This window comes from Gracilinanus agilis, chromosome 4 (assembly GCF_016433145.1).
Source record: "Gracilinanus agilis isolate LMUSP501 chromosome 4, AgileGrace, whole genome shotgun sequence".
Lineage (NCBI taxonomy): Eukaryota > Metazoa > Chordata > Mammalia > Didelphimorphia > Didelphidae > Gracilinanus > Gracilinanus agilis.
The window spans coordinates 491,166,467-491,189,006 of NC_058133.1; the positions used below are offsets into that span (position 1 = coordinate 491,166,467).

The window sequence follows — 22,540 nt, forward strand, 5'->3', positions numbered from 1 at the left end:
CCACAATGACTCTGGGCCACCAGACCAGGAGCCAAAGGTCAAACTCTAGTACTTATTAGGACTTTGGTTCAGTTACTTACCAGCTCTAGTTCTAAGTTGCCTCATCAAAGAAACAAAAGGTTGTACTGCAGAACCTCTAAGATCCCTTTCCCTTTTAAAATCCTATCCTGAAAAGGAAGCTGATGGTGCAATGGGTAGAACACTGCACCTTAAATCCAAGAGGCCCTGAGTTCAACTCCAGCTTCAGATACTAGCTGTGACTCTGGGCAAGACACAACATATCTGCCTCAAATTTCCTCAATGGTAAAATGGGAATCATAAATCACCTACCACAACAGGATGGCTAAGAGGATCAAATGAGATAATTTAAAAAGCACTTAGCAAGATTCCTGGCACATAGCAGGTGCTATTGAAATGCTTATTCACTTCCTTCAGTAACAAAAACAGCTAACACTATTTTCTGTTTTAAATATGAAGAGTTATCATTTAATCTGAGTTCTCAAGCACTACTCCTAACTAGCTTCATGGCCCTGATACCCAGTTTTCTTATCTGTATCATAGAGGGTGTGAGAAGGAGGGTCAGACTAAATGACTTCTAGCTCTAACATTCTATGATAGGAAATCACAAATACATGCTTGTAACAATGAAGCCAACATATGTGAGCAAAGGAACCCCAAGTGTATCCAGAGCAGCTCAGTGCTTATGCTTCTTTTTCCAAGAGGAAGGAAGAGGGAGTGAGATACATATTTATCTAGATACCTAAATCTAAATATATAAATTCTCAGAATTGGGGCAGTATAATTAAGTGAATACAGAATACTGGAAGACTTGGAGCTAATTCCCATATTAAAACAAATCCCTAGCCTTTCCAATCTAACTAAAACCAAAGCACTGTTATTTGGAACATTTGTTTTGAGAAGGTGGTTACACTAGGAATCAAAATTCTACTGCTAGTAAGAAAATATGAGGATAATGGTTGATATAGAGGATAATAATCGGAAACTTAGATTCCAACATTCAATCAGCATCAAACCTGTTGACAAATGAACTTTTCAAGGTTGCCAAGAGAGTGCATACTTCAACAACAAATATATGTTACTAGTTTCTGACTATGTCAAATCAATCACAGGCTGCCCTCTAAGACAAAAAATAGAACTGCTCTTTTTCATTTCTGAATGTTCTATGTGTGTAGATATCTATCTACATACATGTATGTACATCAAATGGATCTTGGTTGAGATTTGAAAACAAACCCAAAATTGTGTGGAATTAATTCTGGAGAAGAACACCACTATACACAAACTAGGGGAAACAGTGTGGCTTCATTGACTGGCCAGGGATCTTAGTGGAGAATTGGTTTTAGAGCAAGAGCATCAAAGAGTCAAGTCACAACTCTCCTTTACTCATGAAGCACATGCCTTTTGTCAATGTCTAATCATCAAGAAAAGCCAAGATGAGGCCCATCTTCCTGGGAACAAATAGGAAGCTCTTTCTTTCTGTGACCCACCAGCTGACCCATTTGCAGATATGGGCTGGGGCATAGGGCAGGGACATAGGTGGAAGGGTCAATCACAAGAGAACAGGAGTTAAGCAATTTCAGTCTCGAATGCTGACTTCTGAATGGAGATAATAAAACCCACTTGCCTTTCTAAAGCAGCAGTCTCCCAGAAGGTCTAAAAGATTGAGCATAAGCCAAGGTGCCTTCTCAGCCAAAATGAAACAGATGCCTGACCCAAACCTCAGATGCTACACAAACAGTCCGATGGCCTCAGAGCCAGTCCAACACTAAGCCAGTCAAATTTAAATCTGTCCACAGTCAAAGACTCCTGGTAGGTTTTGTTTTTTTTTATTGTTATTGATACCTGGGACACGTCCTCTGGTGTCACTTCACAGCGATTCCCAACATCTAAAAAAAAATCCATTCCAGTGTTAACCCACTGGAATAGTCTTTTTAAAAAAATTAGTGCTAGTGTCATTCTTTTTTCCCCTGAATTAGTAGAAAGAAGTTCTAAAAGGCAAGTTGTCTTATACCGACTGACCCAGCTGTGCCAGGAGATTGTTATGGCTAACTAGCAACAAGCCTGAAAATCTGGTTGCGTAAATATGTACAAAGCTGGTTCATTAAGTCCCTATTCTGGCCCTCAACCCAATGCATCTCTACTACTGTGTCATCGTTTGCCTCCTTCTTGACATTTATTAAACACTTAAACAAATAATGTCCAAGAGTCCCTGCAGAATTTTTCTCTTTTTCAGCCACTGTATTGGTGACTTCTTCAGAAGCATCTAGCTCCTCAGTGGCACAGAGAGAGCCCCTGGAACACTCTGAATTCTCTGTCCTTCCCTTTTTCTCAGTCTCTTCCTCCATTGGCTCTTGGCAACTGTCTCCTTGGTCTGGATGGTGCCTTTCAGACTCAACTGTTTCAGCTCCACATATGGCAGGCCTGAGTGGGGAACTCTCATCAGGGTTCTTGGAGCAATCTGGGTTATTTTCAATCTCTTTGGACATGGGTTTCTCCTCTTCCATAGCCTGGATGAAGTCTTCAGAGGCTCGAGGAACTTCTCTCAGTTGCCTTACTCTGTCTCTTTTCTTTCTCCTTAAATGAACCCAAGAGTTTTCTACAGCTGTTAGGAAAAGACTAACTTCCTCTTTTCCACAGGGAACTCGTTTATGCTGGACCTATTTGGAGGAAAAAAAGAATTTCATAGACATCAATTCTGCACCCCAAAACAGATCTGGAGAAGCATCTTCATCTCTTAAACCAAGTACCTTCAGATCAGTGAGGATTTTTTCGAGCCATGTTGTAATAACTGCTATTCCTTCCACAGTCTCTGAGCCCACAGCAGAAGCTTTGAGGGATAACTCTTTCATTGTGGCTGCTAAGACTACAAATGTAATGGGCTTCCTGGGTTTTTCTAATTTTCTTCTCTTAGATGGAGGTGACTGAAAGAAAAAGAAGAAGGGTGGGATGGGATTAGTAGGTAAAAATTATCTAGACCATACACATATAGGACAATGGGATTTCACTGATATCTCGGTTGACAGAAAATAACTAAGTATAAACATTAGGTAATCCTTCTATCTGCTGTGGCCAAAGGAGGCTCAGATCATCCCATTCATTCAATCAAATTGAATACAAGCATTTGTTCAAGACAGGTGTCAGACACAATGCTTAGATCATACAATATTATCCCTATACCTAGAGCTAGGGTTACAAAGGAAAATCAACAGCTCTTGCTCTTAAGGGGGAAAGAGAACATGTACAGTTAAGTAAGTATAAAATATATCTAAGCCATTCAAGAGTGGGGGAAGGAAGAACACTAATAGCTGGAGAGGAGATAGGAAACATCTCATGCAAGAGATAGTACTTTGTTTCAGGAAAGAAAAAGCTCTTGGGAACATTATGTCCCTCTTTCTAAATGAACAAACACCCCCCATGATTGTCAGCTCCTAATAATTTGTATCTCAATGTTGGCAGAAATTTGGAATGAACCACAGATTTCCTGAGTTTGCCTTTCATTACCAATCAGAGCCACAGGTATTATTTGTTGAATCCTGTTGGTGTGAGGACAAGCTAGCTAGCTAGTTAAGCTGTACACATACAGGTACTATTCTTCATGGAACCAATTGATTCATTTCTCAAGTAATAGGGTAAACGAGGGCTTTCACCCAAACAAGTCTGTAAGCCTGTCTTCCCTTTCTTTTCTCCTACTTCAAGTGTGGAATCTAAATTTTTCCTGGCCATACCCACTAGAGGGACTCACACTCCACATTCAAGTTCAATTACGTCACCATGTTTTTTCTCTCTTAAAAATGAAAGCATCTCCCTAGATTGGTCTCACGCAGGAGCAACATTTTAAAAATACATTTTATGACTATCTAAGCTCTTAAAAGATACCTTTCCATATTCAAAATTGATCAGAGACTTAAACCGAACACCACAAAGATGAAGACAAGAACAAGGACATTAGAGACTGGGCAATGGTACACAAAGACCAGAAGGTCAAATGGTTTTGAAACACTTCAATTCCAAAAGGAATCAATGCTATTTTCAGAAAAGGCTAGACAGATTAGGTTGGATGTGAGAGGGTATTTTCTCAGTAACACAGAAGGGAACCCCACTACCACCACCACTTTTACTAGTTCAAAATTGAGTTAGACTTTAGAAAACTGACAGCACAAGGAAGGACCTATTATTTGGTAGAAAAAGATAACAGGAACTCACTCTGAAGATGCAAGTTTCTTCCTCCACTACAGCAATGTATTGGAAATACGTAAATGCATTGAAATATATTAGAAATACATGGAGAAAGCCATTATATCCCATCCTAAGGATTTTTCAATATTAACTCTTTATAGTTTATCTTAAAGTTAGCAGATTTAATAAAATATCAGAGCATTAAGAAATGCTTTAAAAACAACTCAGTTCAACTGAGTTTACCAGTAAAGGACAGAAAGGAAGGAAATAAACCAATCAAAAGCACTCTGGGGAAATGACAAACAGTGGGGCTTGGGCTTGGTTAGCTAATGCTTTCAGACAAGATTAGACAGATTCAGATTTGACACAGAGAAGTGCTGTAATTACTTAATAACACAGCAAGGGAAAAAGTAACCACTGGTAAGTACACTTGCAGCTTCCAAGTATCTCTTGCCCAAGAACATAAAAATCCAAGTAGTATACTTAATTACATTGTATTTTGGAGGCATTAAAAAGTAGGTAACAAAATTAAGTTCCACATTTCAACTTCCGCATCACACAGGTTCCTATGGCACACCAAAGATCCTACTTGAAGCAGTTACCCAGTTATCAGTTGCCATTCCTTTGATTTGTTCTTCTGAGTGCCTGACAAGAACACAGCCACACATATGATACAAGATGGCAGCATGAACTATCGAAGCTACTATATTAGTACTGATAGTATTAAGGCCCTGTTTCTCTCAGAGTGAAGGAGGATTTCCCAGTAACTAACCCATCTCCTGTCTCCCTTCCCCTCTTTCCCCAGATAATTCTAGAGATGGATATAGAGACAAGCACTCTAGAATAAAAAGGAAAGTACATTTGCAATGGGCTAACTTAGCCTTCTTCTGTTACCTACTTTCCCCCAAAGCCTAAGGAAGGTCAAATCCAACAAGATATTAAAGTGCTGCTCAAGGTTTAAATAACAAACAAAAAAACAAAACAAATGGGACTGCTCTATCTAGCACTCCAATTCCAATCTTCCCTACACAAATCTCTTTGCTAAGCTATCATGTCATCATAAATAGCAGATTTACTAACAGTTGTTTATTCACAAAAAAAAGAAAAAAAGATTTTAAATTAAATTTGATGTCACTCCTGAAGCTAGACAACAGACTGATACTGGTTTCATTCTTTTATAAATTTCCAAACAAGAGTTTTAAATAAATTAAAGATAATAAACTTTAACATTGTTCAGAACAAGAATTCTCCTCCCCCCATCCCTGTGGACTCTGGCTTATATTGAAAATCCTTATTTCACACAGTAAGGTTACTTTAAAATGCAATGAATAGCAAGAGCAAATCTTAGGAAATTACCACTTAAATTCATCCACAAAGATCCTTTATATTAGCATAGTTTCATACTTCTTTATAAGTGTCCAATGAAAGGGAAATCTTATGGTTTTGTCTCTCTTCTACACAGAATAAAAATTTAACTTATTTTTGTTAACATTCTTAAGTTCTAAAATCATCACCACAGAGATATATTTCAAGTTCTCAAACAGCAATAATCTAGTTTAGCAGGCAAGCTACACATAAATAATTCAACATTTTAAACTCTAAAAATCAATGTTTTACACTGAGTAATCCAGTTTAATGCAAAGGACCAGAGGCCAATTTACAACTGATTTCAGATGAAAAGGCTCTCTTCCCCACCCATAATACCATGCAACTGAAATTACAGTATGAAATTAGTCCTCATGGGTCTTTTGCCTTCCAAAAAAGATGCATGTTTCTGTCACAATCAAACTACATGAATTTAATGGTTTATATAATACTTTTATAAACTATTTGGTGACACTGTTCAAAACAAAAAGAATGGGAGAGGTTTTACAATAAGTTAAATTAAACAAATACAATTTGCCTAAATATTTTACTTGAAACCAACAAATTTAAAATTTTAAAATACCTTTTACTCCCAGTTTTACCATCACTTAGAGATTAAACAATATCTCTAAATGAGGTCTAACTGAAACATACCATATCTAACAGATTGTGACATATGGCCCTTGTCAGTTCAACAGCAACTCCCAATAAAACCAGCAGAATAAGCACTTAATTAAAAAAGAGGAAGGGAATAGGGGAGGGGAGAGAAAGGAAGAAGCAGGAGAGAGGGGAAATGAAGGAGAAGAGGGAAAGGAAAGGGAAGGAGGTAAGGGTTGTAGAAGAAAAATCCTGAGCATGAAGATTCTTTATCTAGGTTCTGCCAGGTAAGAGTTGATAGAAGCAGACCAGCCCAGAAAAAGGACAAATCAGGTGGAGACAGATGTACTAGATGGGTAATAAGAAGCTTGGAGGTCTACAGTGCTTTGCAAATTCCACTGTCCAACCAGCCTCAAAAGTTGTTACAGAGGTAAGAATAGAAAAATTCACTTTGACAACATGTCATGGTCTCTATTACGAGTGACAAAATATGAATATCAATATCCTTCCTTGAAAGGAAAAAAAGGGCCCAGGCCCATATAAGCACTTTATGGAAAACACAGACTAGAAGATCTGGGTAGACAACTGGTACATTCTATCAAAAAGTCTTACTTGATTCATTTCAATTTACTAAGTGCCTACTACAAACATACAGTGAGATCTAGCATATGAACTTTTTACAAATATCTGAATGAACAAAGAAGGTACCAAAAAGCCCCTTCAAGGACTGAAAGAGTCAGTGCTCAGAGATCAATCCAAGCAGGAAGTTAAGGTGCCTATTGATTGAATAAAATTACAATACTGATTTTTTTTTCTCTAAAGAAAAGAATTCAAGCAATCACATTGTACAGATAGATGTCCCTTAGTTCAAGTCTGAGCCAGTTTAAATAATATAAATTACTCACATGAAAAAATAATCCCAATATTTTATGGTCACTATTAAAGAAGAATACAATTTTTTTCACTCAACACTAAATCTCCATCATGGAACAGAGGTAGAGGTGGTCCAGAGTTCTCTTCAAAGATAGAGACCTCTTGCAAGAATCCCCTAAGCTGAAAAGTCTAGAACACTTGTCCTGGAAGCAGACCATCATCTGAGAACCAGGTTAGCTAAAGTCAAGAAAGGCTCAGAACTGAGAGAAAGCTAGTCAGTAGGGAAAGAATTGTTTTTTTTTAACACAGTAAAGTTAATGATGCTACTTCCTAAGGTATGAAGGGACAGTGAGCAATGTATCAGTGGAAGGAAGATCCTCACAGATAAAAACCACAGCTCTTTTGAAGCTGGACTATGACCCAGCTTGGCCATTCACCAAACATGATCCTGTATAACTCATAGGCTATTCCAAAATTTCACACCCATCTTCAGAGATTTGCCATCACGAGGTAATGTTCTAAAGAGATTCCCAAAGAGGTTCTAAGAAAAAGGACAACATTTAAATGGATCACAGACGACATGATGTATTTTTGTCCTGAGCTGTCAAGAGAACAATTAAATTAAATTCGAATATGAACTCTTTTTTCAGATGCCCAGGAAATGTCTGGCATAGAGTAGGCATTTATTAATACATCCTTCTGATCTACTCCGCTCTTATTTTTACCTCTGATTGTCTTTGTTTATACTAATGTGGGCTTTTTAATTAAACACAAATACTTGATGTGGGCAAGGTAAAAATCCTTAACATATTTTTTAAAATCCTTGTATACAGAAAGTCAGGTATATTTTAAAATTCAGTCTCATTCCACCATCCTAAAACAGGCAGGATGTTAAAGGGAGTGTGATCTGAGATTTTTGAGATACCTCCTTTTTGTGTTACATGGCAACAATCCAAGATACATCCAAGTACCTGCCAGGGATTTTGTAAAAAAGCAGACAATAGGCTTAAAAGGAATAAAAAAGGTTTGGGCTCTCCCTTCCCTTTTTCTTATATTGGGGTATCAATGGGTTATATGGGAACCATACCAATACATGTAAGCCTGGCCCCCTACACTGTTATGTAATAAAAAGAAAGGATAAGCAAGGAGACCAGTCATTCTGGAGAGTAGCAGTAAATATCTATGTACAAAACCAGAATCATGCTGAACCTTCCCCGTACCCCAGTGCTTTTGCCCATTATGCTCCCCCACTGAAATACTCTCTCATTTCTGGCTATCACTCAAATGCTACCCATTCTTTCAGGATCCAACTCAAGATTACAAGGAACCTCTAGCTCAGACTGGTTTTTCCCTTTTCTAATGAGTATCACTCATGCAAGCAGTTACTCACCATCTTACATGGCAAAAACCTTATTAATACTTCTATCTTCTCTTCACCAAAACTATGAAAAAAACTACCTGAAAGAAGACTAGTCTTAGACATTTCTTTCTATTCCCTATGGTTCTAAGAACATAATACTTGTAGACTTGTATAGACAGTGACAGAAAGCAGAATCTTCATTCAGCAGCACACCCAGCCAAAGTATGGTGGGACACTGGAAGGGCTATTGGCCCAGGAGCCTGCAGGTAGTTATACAACACTAAAAAAGTAAAAAAATTCAGTTTAATCAGCTAGTTGTTTTGACTATATGATACCATAGGAAAAAAAAATGTTTTTAACTGATTTACTCTGCCAATCTAAGATGGCTGATTAGATAGGAAATTTATAGAAGGTAATTGTGCAGTCACAATAATGGTTAGGATTGGTGATCTGTTTTAGAGGCTGATTCTTTATGTCTGGAGTTTAGTGTCTATCTTGACCCTCTCAAAAAGACAAATCCAGGATCAAGATCCTGTTCAGTCACTTCCCAACCCTGGGCCTAAGTTTTCCTCCTCTGAGTCAACAGGTCTAGATCAAAGGACCTTTAATGCTTTTTGCAGGCCGAGATAGAAGAGCTGATCAAATAGAATTTTTAATCCTGAATTTGCTACTGGTTCATGATCTTTGCCAACTTTTGGTACATCCTAAGAAAGCGGCTAAGTTCTCCAAGATCTCAAGAAAAGTAGGTGGCATTAATGTCCTAAGGGTTTAAACCAATTCCTTCATTCTAGATCTTGTCCCTAATTAAAAGTAATGATGGTCCAAACTCACTCTGGGTGGAGAGCTGTACTTGTCACCTTGACCCTAACAAATTATCTTCTATCCTGTTTCCCTGTTTCCCCAGGTGCAACCAACCTCAAGGCAATTTCTACCTATCAGTCTCCCTTGAGAGGAGAGTCCAGGGCTTAAAGGAAGTACCTTAAAGATGTCTCTTTGAGACTGAGTATCAGACAAACTTATAAAAATCTTTTAAACAAAACAAAACAAAAAACTATGCATAACTCAACAGCCAGAATGTCAAATACTGGAGATGAAGGTGCAGGAGTTTTTTTTTTTTCTCTTTATACTCCAAATATCAAACTTCCTAAAAGGACAAAAATGTAATCGTTCCCCTTGGGGTGACTATATGAAAGGAATAGAACAAAGAATCATCATGCTAAAATTCTGAAAAGAACAGTTGCTAAAATATGTTCCCTCATTTGAAATGATTCTGCAAAAATTCTATCAACATCAGGACCCGTCTTTTTGTTGCTAAGATAAATCTATGCTAAGATAAAGCCAGACAACGGGATCTACAGGCTTAGCAAAGGCACTTGACTTGGCAGTAAAAATCAAATTTTCTTAACATTCAGCATCAACAGAAATGAGTCAGTAGGCCTGGGATAAGTGAAAACAGAAGTTGCCATAGAAACTTGCATGCTTACACTAAAACGGTTAAGAAAAAAAAAAGAAAGCAAGAAGTAGGCCAATATTTCTGCTTAAGTGACTCTCTCTGGGCTTCCTCTTGCTATCTAGATCAGTTCTAAACTATAAGGGGGGGTGGGGCAGCTAAAGGACAATACAACCACAACCAAATCCCAGAATCCCAGTCCTGTTTACCAAGCTCAACCCCAGGGAAAGTAATGACTGACATGCACGAGCACACGCGCACGTGCACACAAAGTGTGCCAGTACTAAGAAACTGTTGCTGGGTTACTACAAATCAGAAATTACCACTTTTCCTGCAGCAGGTTAAGTGCATCTAATGGAACACTTGGGAACTCAGTATTAACTGGGGTGCAGGAGAAGAATGATGAGTGCTCTGGCATGGGAGATATTTGAAACCTTTAGCAAATGACATTCATTCATTGTGAAAAACTGAATGAGCCTTACAAGGCAGGGCAGACGCCTGGCTGCCACTTCTGATACTGAAACCTACCCTTTGGGGCTAAGATCTCACCGATTTCTCAAGAAACACACACATACAGACAGAACATACAGACACACACAAAGGACAGAAGGACTCTGTTCTCTGAGCTAGCATGGGCTTTGCCAGAGCTAATTATCAGCTCTTCTAACAGAGGTGCCAATGGTTGTGGGAAGCAGGTTCAGTAAAATGCATGTGGGAAGCAGGTGCTGTTTGCCTCTAGTGCAGCTGCTGGGTCGACTTGGAAGAGAGGAGTGCATTAATAGTGCCTTTAACCACTTCAGGGCAAGTCTTGAGCTACATATGCGCTGTCTCAAAATGAAGGTTCTAAGGCAGCATTGGCGAAGGTTTTCAAGTTCACATACCTAGACTGCAATTTCAAGCTGCCTTTTCAACCCCAGAGAGCAGAGGAAGTGCTTGCTTTGGGCAGCTAGACAGAGGAGCAAGGCACACAAAACAATGTCCTCGGGCGCTGAGAAGAAGAGGAACGGAGCAGCTCCCCCAGTGCCAGCTCTGCATGTGTGCCAATACTTCACCAATACTGTTCTAAGAGGTCTTGATCGGCTGACAGAGGGAGGGAGGCATCAACCAACCAATGAATTCTCTATGTAAATCAGAGCAACAAAAGTCCACTTGGGCAACCTTCCCCCTATTCAAAGGTAAGCTACTGAAATAGAAGCAGGAAATGTTTTTTTATATACACAGATGTGCATGTGAAAGTGAGGACACACACACACACACACACACACACACACACACACACACACACACACACAGAGTCTNACACACACACACACACACACACACACACACACACACACACACACACACACACACACACAGAGTCTGGACAACAAATAGACCTTCAATTCATGCATTCACAAAATACCAGTGGCTGTAACAGTAACCACTGCTAATGACTCCATTCCCATTTCTACATGTGGCCCATGCACCTTTCCCATGTTGGCTTGGCAAAAAGGTTCTCCCCCACAGCTGCCCCCCAAGCTGACTTTGAACACAAATGAAGAGGTGTGATGGCGAACCTTTTAAAGCCTGTGTGCCATGCCCCCTCCATTACCCCACAAAGGGAAGGGAAGAAGCACTCCCCTTAGGCTGCTAGACTGAGGGAAAGGTGAAATGAGGAATGTCCCCAGTGAATGTACAGAGAGGGAGAGGAGTGGCTCAAGTTCTCTGCTCCTCTCCAGCTCTGCCACCTGTGAGCCACCCACCTCACTCAGTATGAGCTCCTATTGGGCTGCTGGGCAGAGGATGGGAAAAAATGTCATCAGGCACAGTGGAAAGGGAGACGAGAGCAGCTATACCTCATTCCCTATGCCTTTCTAGTAATGAACTGGGGAGGGAGGGAGAACACTCTGTGTGCCATCTTTGGCACCCGTGCCATAGGTTCACCATCACTGAGCTAGGGCATCAACCTCAGCCTGTACATGCCAACAGAGAAGAAATAAGACATAAGTCAAGAAGCAGTCCTGCATTGAGCATCATGGCCACAAGAAGCACTCACAAAATATTGTTTGAATGAACAAATGAATGCAGAAAAGGGGACCTTGAGTTCCACACTGCAGCAGAATTAGGTCTCTCTAGTTCTGGTACAGTGTTGGAGGCAAGAAATTGTTTCATTAGTGGCTCAGAGGACAGTGCAAAGAGTCCTGGCCTTGTCTTAAGTGAGACTTGGGCTTAAAGCCCAGCTTGCTATGTATGTGACCTTAGCCAAGTCAACTCTGGGCCTCAGTTTCCTTGTCTATCCAATAAAGAAACTTGGACTGGATTACTTCTCGTGTTCCTTCCAGTCTGAATCTATGATCTTATGAACCACATATTTTTGATAATGAGATGAAATACAGGAAGGGAAAAATAAAATACTACTAAAAATAAAAACTGCTAGCACTTTGTACCTTCTGTTTCTTCCCATTCCAAAAACTCCACTCAACCATGTGGCTACAACCTTGGGTTCTTCCTCCCTGGCCTCTATTTATCCTCTGAAAAGAGGCCAAAGCAAGGATGAGGGAACCCCAGCATGCTAGGACTCTGAAGAAAAAGAAGGAAACGTATCTCCCAATGACTTTATCTGCCCCATCCTCAAGGGGTTGAGAAATAAGATGGAGGAGAGTCACTAGAATGACTCGTGAAGGCCCACAAACAAATTCAGGACCATCTTTTTAGTCATACATGTATTACTGGGGTTCTTCCTACCCTCTAAGAATTCACAACATATGGTTAAATATCTTCCAGAAGCCCCTCAAAATATGTTCACAAATGCCTTTAAGGAGAAGGAAAGGGATAAGGGAACATTCAACAAAGGAATTTTATAAATGTACAATTTTAACAAGGTTAAAAACTTGCTTTCTAAAAGCTAGTTTACCTATTCCATTTCTAAGATACATTGACCTTCACTGAGTACAAATATGGAGAGGGAAGGGAGGTTAAAGGGCAATGCAGTCTTAAGAGGCCAATATTTCAATTATGACGACAACCAACCCCCACCCCACCCCCGCCCCCGGTAAGTCCCCAGGAAACGAGATAGCACAGCTCAGAAGCTCCTTCAAAGTGGTAGGACCATCTAAAAGACACATGTGACTGACTAGCATGCCTTAGGATCACAGGATAGGTAGCAAAAGCAAGAGATCACTACTTACAGGTACCGTCACATCATCATAAAAGCTCCAAGCCAAGGCCCATCTCATTGTGCGCCCCTGACAGAATTCAGTGTGCGTGACTTTGGGGACCTGGAGAGAGAGTAAATATCATCAAATGGCAAGAAAGCAAGCCAAACCCATGGGCAACTGGCCAAACATAGCAGTCATCTCCAGTGTCTTAATCTTTCTAATCTAAGTAATGATGATGATCAAATACAGAATTCTAAAAAAGGGCTTTGAAGGGAGGTACATTAGAGGCAGGACTAATGGAAATGACTCAAGAGTGAACTAGGCTTCATCATCTAAATCAAGCTCTCAAGCAAGGAATGTGGAAAGCAGTCTTGTTTATTTTAAGAGGGAAAGAGACCAATATCTGGCTCTAAATGAATATATGCCTTCCTCTGGTCTATGCTATCAGAAAAAAGAAAGCTGTGAGATTACAAGGAAGCACTGGGATGGTGAGAAACAGGAGGAAGAACAGCAACAAGATGCAGAAATCAATCAGGTCATGTTCTAGTCCCATGAACTGCTTAAACTGTCACTAGAACCACCAGGTCCTTTGTTGGAATTAATTTAGGAAACAAAATTAGAATCCCACATTGACTGTCCATCTACAAGGTAAGTCAGTTAAAATGTTAGAATTCCTAAACCAAACTATGAAATTCAATCAATGAATTCCTGCTTCAAACATAGCATGATCAGTATTTTTTCCATTCTAGTCATGCCAGAAATGGAAACAGCATTTTCTTATTCTCATAGTTTACTGACAAGCCCAGGCAGAAATCTGATGTTTTCTAATTCAAGTTCTTTCCCACTTTGTCACTGCTGAAGAAAGGAACCACACAAAAACCATCATCCAGCCCACCCCAATCATGAAAGGTTCCTTAACAATGTAAGCTGAACCAACTCTCCCAAATCCATACTATCTGCATGCATATGTGAAAAAGGATGTATGGAGACATGAAGCTTATCAACTGCTCTTTCTGAATCCTCCCCATTGAGTTTAAACCCCCTAATTATGTCCATCCAACAAAGAGGCTTACAACAGCTCTCTTTAAGACTTCTTTCATATCCCAATACATGCAAGTTATCCCTTCCCTTGACACACCATGCATCATTCCCATCTCCATCTGAGCAGACTGAGACCATGTCGCTGTCACCTGTCTCTCCACCACCCCACCCCACCCCCACCCTTACCCCACCTCCCTTGCACTGGCATTTTCTAATCCCTTGTCTAAAGTTACCTCAACCAGCCCATTCTCATGCCAGGTTTCCTTTGCCTGCTATACTTGTGCCTTTACTTCTAATTCTCCAAAGGGCTCATTGATGACCACTGGCTTGCTCACGTCCCCTGCCCATGCATGTGTTTTCATCGACTCAAAATTCCAGTGCACAAAGCATCATTTGAAGTCATACATGCTCTGGGATCCCACACCATCTTTGTTTCCTTTATTATTCACATAAACTGGGGCTTACCCCTTGTACTCGAAGCTCTTCCTTCAATGGAGCCAGACTGCATTTCTTTCCAAGCATGCAGCTATACCATCTAGAAAGAAATTAGGTAATTTTAAACCATTTTCTCACTCTTAAGAAAAAAATTCCTCCTCCCCCTGCATGAAAACAAAACTGCAAAGAACAAAAAGGAAGCATTAATGACAATGACAAAACTCTTGTTCAGTAATGCCTCCAAAAACGACCTAAAACAAGCCCAAAGAACTTGAGGGAAAAAAGGGCTCAGCCAAGAGCCTCTTAGAAAGATGTTCCCAGAGAGGTCCAGGTCCAATTTGGGTAAAAAAGAAGGAAACCAGAGTGACCTTTTTTTATTTTTTCCTTTACAACAATGGGTGCCTCAAAACTCAAAAGCACAAAAAGCTTTATAATATCCCCACTTGGGGGGAGGGAGAGTCAAGAAGAATTGGCTCCATGTTCAATAGACTATAGTATGATCACACTGCTTGGTTGGGCATATGGGCCACTCCCTTCCCTCAGGAGGAGAAAAAGTAAGTCAATGAACAACAACAAAAACTGTAAGACCCCAAGCATGATAATATAAAAAGACTCCAACATCTACAAAGAAATTCCTAACTCATTAAGACTCACTCAGCATTTCAAGATGTCAGCTTCTATATATTTAAAAAAATAAAAGCCTACCCTACTTCCCCCACTTCTATAGGTAGTAGTAGTTATCATATTTATTTTCCTCGAAGTAACACCTAATAAATTCGAAAGGATGGGGAAGGGACAATTGTTAGAATAAAGAAAGACAAATATAGAATTTTTTCAATAAATGCAATTTTCTTTTAACCCTTTAAATTGGTGGCAAGCACAATACTTTTATTTGCATCACTGCTGATATAAAAGTAATTTAACAACTTGTGGGAAATTCTCTTAGTGGTCTGCACAGGGAAGGTAATCAATAAATATTTGTTTTTGTTGAAACTGCTTCCCTTTGCTCTTTTATAAACTAAAGAACTCCCTCATTGATAGAATAAAGATAAGCTTCTCCCTAGTGTACAAGTAATAAATATACTAACTGCTATACTATTTGTAAAGAAATCCATATGACTTTGTTTATAGATTTAAAACATGATGTGTTTTTGTCTGTTAAGTTTTTGAAGAACCAGAAGAAATAAGGTGTTACTTCTTATAAAATAAGTTGCAAGGTAAAAGACTTTGGATGAAGAAACTGAGTAAATCGGAAGAAATTAAGAATTGACAGTATTCTTACCTAGAGAATAATAGGGAGGTGTTCAGAATAACTCAGTTAAACCCTTTCTTCTAAATAGCAATCCTTAATGGAGCTATTTAAGAAGAGGGCCCAAAAGCAGAAGTTTAGAGACTTAGAGCTGGGAAGAACTTTAAAGGTCATCTAGTAGAATCCCCTTATATTACAGAGGAGAAAACTGAGAAAGAAACCAGAGTAACTACTTCAATTTTTCCTTTCATAATGATAACTGCTTACAAAACTAAGAAATTCAAAAGCAAGAAAAGCTTTCTAGAGACTGGGGGCTGAGGAAACCCTAGGTGACTCTCCCAAAGTCATATAGGTGATTAGTAGCAAAACCAGGATTGGAATTCAAGTCTTCTGGCTCCCAATCCAGTCATGAGCTATAAAAAAGCCTCAGAGTAGGAGCAGAAAAAGGTTTTATGTGTTTAAGAAAGATAACTGCTTAGATCAGCTAACAATCTTGAAAGCCTGAATTTCTTTTAACTCTTATTCTAACTTGGGGGGGGGGGGGTACTTTTCAGCTTATAAAAAGGTTAAAGTTGACTGTTTTTGTAATAAAGAATATTTTGGTACAAAAAGGACTTGTGAGAAACTGTTATAACCTGATTTCAGTTATTCCTTTCTGAAAAGTTTTCTAAATGGCTAGCATTTATAGAGCACTTTATGGTTTGCAAAGCATTTTAAGTTATTTTATTTAATCTTCATTAAGTCTGTGAGGTAGAGGTTATTATTATCCCCATTTTCGAGGTGACAATATTGAGGCAGATAGAGGTTAAATCAATTGCCCACAGTCACAAAGCTAGTAACTATTTGAGTCAGGATTTGAACCCAGGTCTTCCTAACTCCAGGCCCATGGCCCTTATCCAGCAAATCACCTAACTGCCATAAGGGTACAGAATGCCTAAGAATACACAGCACTCACATACTTCCATAAGTTCTTCTTGTACTGCCTGCCACATAACTCATTAAAACATAAGTCTTAGAGAACATTCAGAGTTCTTCCAGCATTCCCTGAGTGTGGGCATGAAGATTTCTACTAAAGCCATCCTACTCTGCTTGCCGGATCTCACATACTTTCTACACTGTGAATGGATGTTTGCCCTGTCACAAAATCCAAATTAATGAGGCCCATCCTAATGAACTCATGTTTATATCTGGTGACATATTGCTCTTTCATAGTCAATTATATATTAGGATATTAAAATTCCTGGAAGAAGTTACTTCTCCTGCGCACACAGCAGGTTTACATTAATACTCTTTAACTAACTGCAGCAATTACAAGCATAAACTCGGGGTAGGAAAGAGTGGTAGGGTAGAGGGGAAAGTTAGAGGACTTACAGTCTCTTTCAGCTTTAATGTCCTCTACTCACACAGCTGTGTCCAAACAAGCACTTATTATTTTTTTTATTTTTTCCCAACTTTAGTAAGCATTTATTTTTTTAAACATTTATTAATATTTATTTTTTAGAAAAGTTAACATGGTTACATAATTCATGCTCTTACTTTCCCCCTTCACCCCCTGAGCTCCCCCCCACCCATGGCTGATGCGTATTTCCACTGGTTTTAACATGTGTCATCAATCAAGACCTATTTCCAAATTGTTGATAGTTGCATTGGTGTGGTAGTTTCAAGTCTACATCCCCAATCATGTCCGCCTCAACCCATGTGTTCAAGCAGTTGTTTTTCTTCTGTTTCCACTCCTGCAATCCTTCCTCTGAATGTGGGTAGCATCTTTTCCACAAATCCCTCAGAATTGTCCTGGGTCATTGCATGGCTGCTAGTACAGAAGTCCATTACATTCTATTTTACCACAGTGTATTGGTCTCTGTGTACAATGTTCTTCTGGCTCTGCTCCTTTCGCTCTGCATCACTTCCTGGAGGGCTTTCCAGTTCACATGGAATTCCTCCAGTTTATTATTCCTTTGAGCGCAATAGTATTCCATCACCAGCATATACCACAGTTCGTTCAGCCATTCCCCAATTGAAGGACATACCCTCATTTTCCAGTTTTTTGCCACCACAAAAAGCCAAACAAGCACTTTTTAAAGGAAGAAACTCAAACTCTTAAGCAGCAATGTGAAAAAAAATGTTATGTTCTAAATCATTAATAATAAAAGAAATGTAAATTAAAGCTACTTTGAACTTTCGACTTTAAGCTCGCATCCACCATACTGGCAAAGTTGATAAAAACAGAAAATGATAATCATGAGAAGCGTGAAGAGAAAAAAAACCCACTACTACACTACTGGTGGAGCTAAGAATTAATACAAACATAAGAGAAAGCAAAGCCCAAAAAGCTACTCAAGTGTGCATTCCCTTTGATCCAATAACACTCCTCTTAGGCCCATGGCACGAGAGATCAAAAGAAAAGGAAAAAGATATACATAGACAAACATTTATGTTTGTTGTTCAGTCATATCTGAGTGTAACAGGCAAGGATACTGGCACACTTTGCCATTTACTTCTCCAGTAGATCCAGAGGATCCTTTTGTCAGGCAATCAGAGGTTAAGTGACTTGCCCAGGGTCACATAACTAGAACATGTCTTGAGGCTGGTTTTGAACTCATGTCTTCCTACCTCCAGGCCTAGTAATCTTGCCAGCTCTTGCCACTTCTTCCTCTACACCTGTTGCAGCTATCCCCTTCTCTCTACTCACCCAGCCTCATCACTTCTCTCAGTTATCTCCTATGCCCAATCTGTCTTCTACTCATTAGCGAAAGTGCTTTCCCAAAATGAAGTCTGATCATTGTTTCCTGCTTTCGGCCTGGCCCCATTCCATAAAATCCAGCAGATATTGCCTCACCTTTCCCTTTTAATTTCTATTTGGGGGGCACCTTTTAAACATATTTCTAAGCACAGCCAACCCACACAACTGTCCCTAAAGTTCAGGGCTGCCTAAGGTTCCCCCTCCTATTCAGGCTCCCTCCATTTCGAGTATTCTAACACATCTAACCACTCCATGGTTTAGTTCTCACCCATGACTCTCTATCCCTGTGGTGTCCTATGCCTAAAATAGGCTTCCCCCCTTCCTCACCTCCACCTCTTACCATTGATGGCTTCCATCAAGACAGCCTGAAAGACTTCAGGAAAGCCTTCTCCCGCTCCCTTCCCCAACCCCCCCCCCCAAACCTATTTATTATGCTTATTGGATGTATGCATATGTATATAATAGCTAATGTTTATATAGCCTTTATTACAGACCAGATGCTAGACTAAGCACTTTATAATTATTATCATATTTGATCCACACAACAACTCTTATCCACATTTTATAGATGAGTAAACTGAGGCTAAGTGATATGCCCAGAGTCACATAGCTACTGAGTGTCTGAGGCTAGATTTGAACTCAGATCTTCCTAAACCCAGGGCTCTACTGCTCCAAGGTATCTCCACCCATATATGTTGTCACCCCCACTAGAATATAAATTCCTTGAGGGCAGAGACTGTTTTTGCTCCTAATGTTTAGCCCCTGCATTTAGTATAGTTTCTGGCACACGGTAAACATTCCACAAATGTTTGTGAATTGACTAATAGATTTGGTTCTTGGCAAGAGCATCAAAAAAGGGCTCTTGGTTTTCAAGTAAGCAAGGTCTTATGGACTGTCAGGTGCACTGATAAGATAATTTTCAAAAAAGGATATATTTCATTTCCCAATATCACAGATACAGAGCTGGAAGGACCCTAAAGGTCATCTAATACAACCTCCTTACTTTAACAGATGAGGAAACTCAGACCCAGAGAAATTCATTATTTGACCACATCAAATAGGTTATAAGAGGCAAAAATCAGAATTTAAGAGGGAAAGAAAAAACAAAATTTATGCTAATAGGTACCTAAAGAAGGAGAATGAACGCCACCTGCCCTTCTCTGTTTCATCTGTTGAAGGTAATATCATCGTGACTAAAAAAGTGTTAAATAGTCCTTAGAATCACTCCATAATGTTGAAATAGCTGTATGTGATTAAGAATTCAGCTATAAGGGGCAGCTAGGTGGCTCGGTGAATAGAGCACCAGATCTGGACACAGGAGGTCCTATGTTCAAATGTGGTTACAGACATTTTAACTGTGTGACCCTGGGCAAGTCACTTAACCTCAATTGCCTAGTCCTTATCCCTGCCTTGGAACCAATACTCAGTATCAATTCTAAGACAGAAGGTAAGGGTTGTTTTTTTTTTTTTAATTCAGCTACAGCTCCAGTTCGCAGGTCTCCCTTTCTCCATGTCTAAAAAAGAGTGTTTCAGACCTCCTGACTTCCTGAACTAACCACTACACCACATTCCCTTTCAAGTCATGGGCAAAAAAGAAGCAGCTTTTTCGCCATCATTTTTGGGTGTGTTATTCTGTTGTTTGTTTGTTGCCATTGCTGTTTTAACATGAATCAATGTTCTAAGGAAGCCAAATTAAAATTATTAAATTTGCTCATGGTTACTTCCTAACAAATAAATAAACAAGCAAATAGGGATATTTCATTTCAGTGCTTGTCCAAGACTTGAGAGGTTCAAATCCACTCACCTCTATCCAGAACTATACAACTATCGCTGTAAAAAGTCTATGGTCAAGTACCTAATTCTGACCAAACCATGAGGACTAAACTGTAAAAGAACATAAAGGCTAGTATAGTCAAGAGAACATTAGTTTCCATCAATTCTGCTACTTACTTCTCATAAACGTTGAGTGGAATCAACAAGTTCCTCGTTGAGATTTAGTTCCTTCCTGACCCTCACAGAATGAGGCTGTCCCAAGATGTCAATCCATTTCTCTGTCAAGTTCCTAATCTGGACCCTTCTTGCTACTGTCCTCACTCAACCACTGAGAAGACGGCATTTTGTAAACCTTCAAATAGTCCATCCAATGGCAATTTGGAACTATGCCCAAAGGGCTTTAAAAGACTATCTACCTTTTGATCCAGCCATAGCACTGCTTGGTTTATACCCCAAAGAGATAATAAGGAAAAAGACTTATACAAAAATATTTATAGCTGTGCTCTTTGTAGTGGCAAAAAATTGGAAAATGAGGGAATGTCCTTCAATTGGGGAATGGCTGAACAAATTGTGGTTATCTGTTGGGGATGGAATACTATGGTGCTCAAAGGAATAAGGAATTGGAGGAATTCCATGTGAACTGGAATGACCTCCAGGAATTGATGTAGAGTGCAGATTCAGGAGAACGTTGTATACAGAGGCTGATACACTGTGGTACAATCAAACATAAAGGACTTCTCTACTATCAACAATGCAAGGATCCAGAGCAAGGCTGAGGGACTTATGAGAAAGAAAACCAGCCATATTCAGAGGCTGTGGGAGTAGAAACACAAAAGAAAAACAACTGTTTGAACACATGGGCTGATGGGGATATTATTGGGGATGTAGACACTAAACAATAACTCTAGTCCAACTATCAGTAATATGGAATTGGGTCTTAATCAATGATATATGAAACAACCCAGTAGAAATGTGCATTGGCCGAGGGTGGGGGGTGTTGGGGGAGAGGGAAAGAACATAAAACATGTAACTACAGGAAAATATTCAAAATACAAAAAATACAAAAAAAATTTAAATATAAAATTAAAATAAAAACAAAAACAAAAAAATAGTCCATCCAAGGTGCCTTATGAAGTATGTCTCAAAAAGTTTCTATTTTGATTCTCATATTACAATTGCTCTGTAAGGAAGTGTTAAAATCATTATCTGGGAGAAAAGGGATACCACCTTGACTTACAGGGATGGCAGTTGAGAGATTCATAATGTTCCCAGGTGCTGTGAGCCAGGGACAAAAGTTGGTTGGCCCCACCCTATAAATAGCCCCTAAGAACTACAGTTGGGGTCTCAGAACTCAGAACTGGGACTTGAGCAAACTTCTCTTGGAGCAAGAACTGAAACAGAGGGAGGTGAAGGGTGGTAGAAGAAGAAGAGGGTAGGCCTAAACCTGAACCTGTAACCTGTGCTTGACTGTGAGAGAGCTAGTGATTGATCATTATTATCGGCAGTAGAGCTGAGAGAATATACAGATCATCAATCAACATCTACATAAATAGCCTTCCCTATTCTCTGACTTGGCTGTGGCCAGGTCAGGTCAGAGTTAGTGAGAGGGTGAAGACCTCAAGCCTCTACCAGCCTAGCAATCTCCAGTCCTGATCAAAGATTAGCTTAGTAGCCAAACAATAGCAAGAGGGTTCCCAGTCCCCAAACTTATTACCTTGTAATCCTTTCCCCATCAATAGCTAATACAGTGATTTAACAACAAGTACTTTCCTGAGTGGTTATTCTATCACAGTCCTTAGGAAGGGAGAATCAATATGCAGTAAGATACCAACATTTCCAAAGCCAATCAATAGCCTATTAACAACTAATCCAACCTCAGGTTGGGCCTAGAGAGGTTAACCATCTACCTAACCTCTCAAGAGGTCCCAACCTGGTCAACTGTTAGAAGGAAGCAACTGACAGGCTTAACCAACCAAGCCTGTCAGAGAGAGAAGAGGGATAGATCAAATCAATAGCTATTGTGAGAGGAGTGGGTGTTTCTCCTTCATCAACTACAGATGGCTTAGGCCTTGGGCACCTGATCCCTCCTTCATCTACACTATCCCTAAGATCTACACACCAGCCATACTCTAATATCTAGAAGGAAGATCTCTAGGGAGATAGTAGTAGTAATAGGAGATACAAAGAAGAACAGATCATATATGTCCAAAACCCCTCATTCCTTTTTAACAGAAGATATCTACAATTGTTACAAATAAGGCAACTAAGGTTCAAAAAGAAAGGCAGTTTTCATATCAGTCCTTTAAAAACCAACCATTTT

General features: G+C 39.6%; 1 protein-coding gene across 1 annotated transcript in view; it reads right to left on the minus strand.

Moving 5' to 3' along the window:
- Positions 1-1,830: 1,830 nt before the first annotated feature.
- The window catches only part of METTL16 (methyltransferase 16, N6-methyladenosine), a 55,063-nt gene continuing 34,353 nt past the window's right edge, over positions 1,831-22,540 (minus strand). The window contains exons 7-10 of the mRNA XM_044672977.1: positions 14,489-14,558; positions 13,013-13,102; positions 2,769-2,942; positions 1,831-2,678 (exon numbers count right to left, since the gene is read on the minus strand). Coding sequence (XP_044528912.1) covers positions 2,067-2,678; positions 2,769-2,942; positions 13,013-13,102; positions 14,489-14,558 — 946 coding nt within the window. The 3' untranslated portion in view covers positions 1,831-2,066. The remainder of the gene's footprint in view (positions 2,679-2,768; positions 2,943-13,012; positions 13,103-14,488; positions 14,559-22,540) is intronic.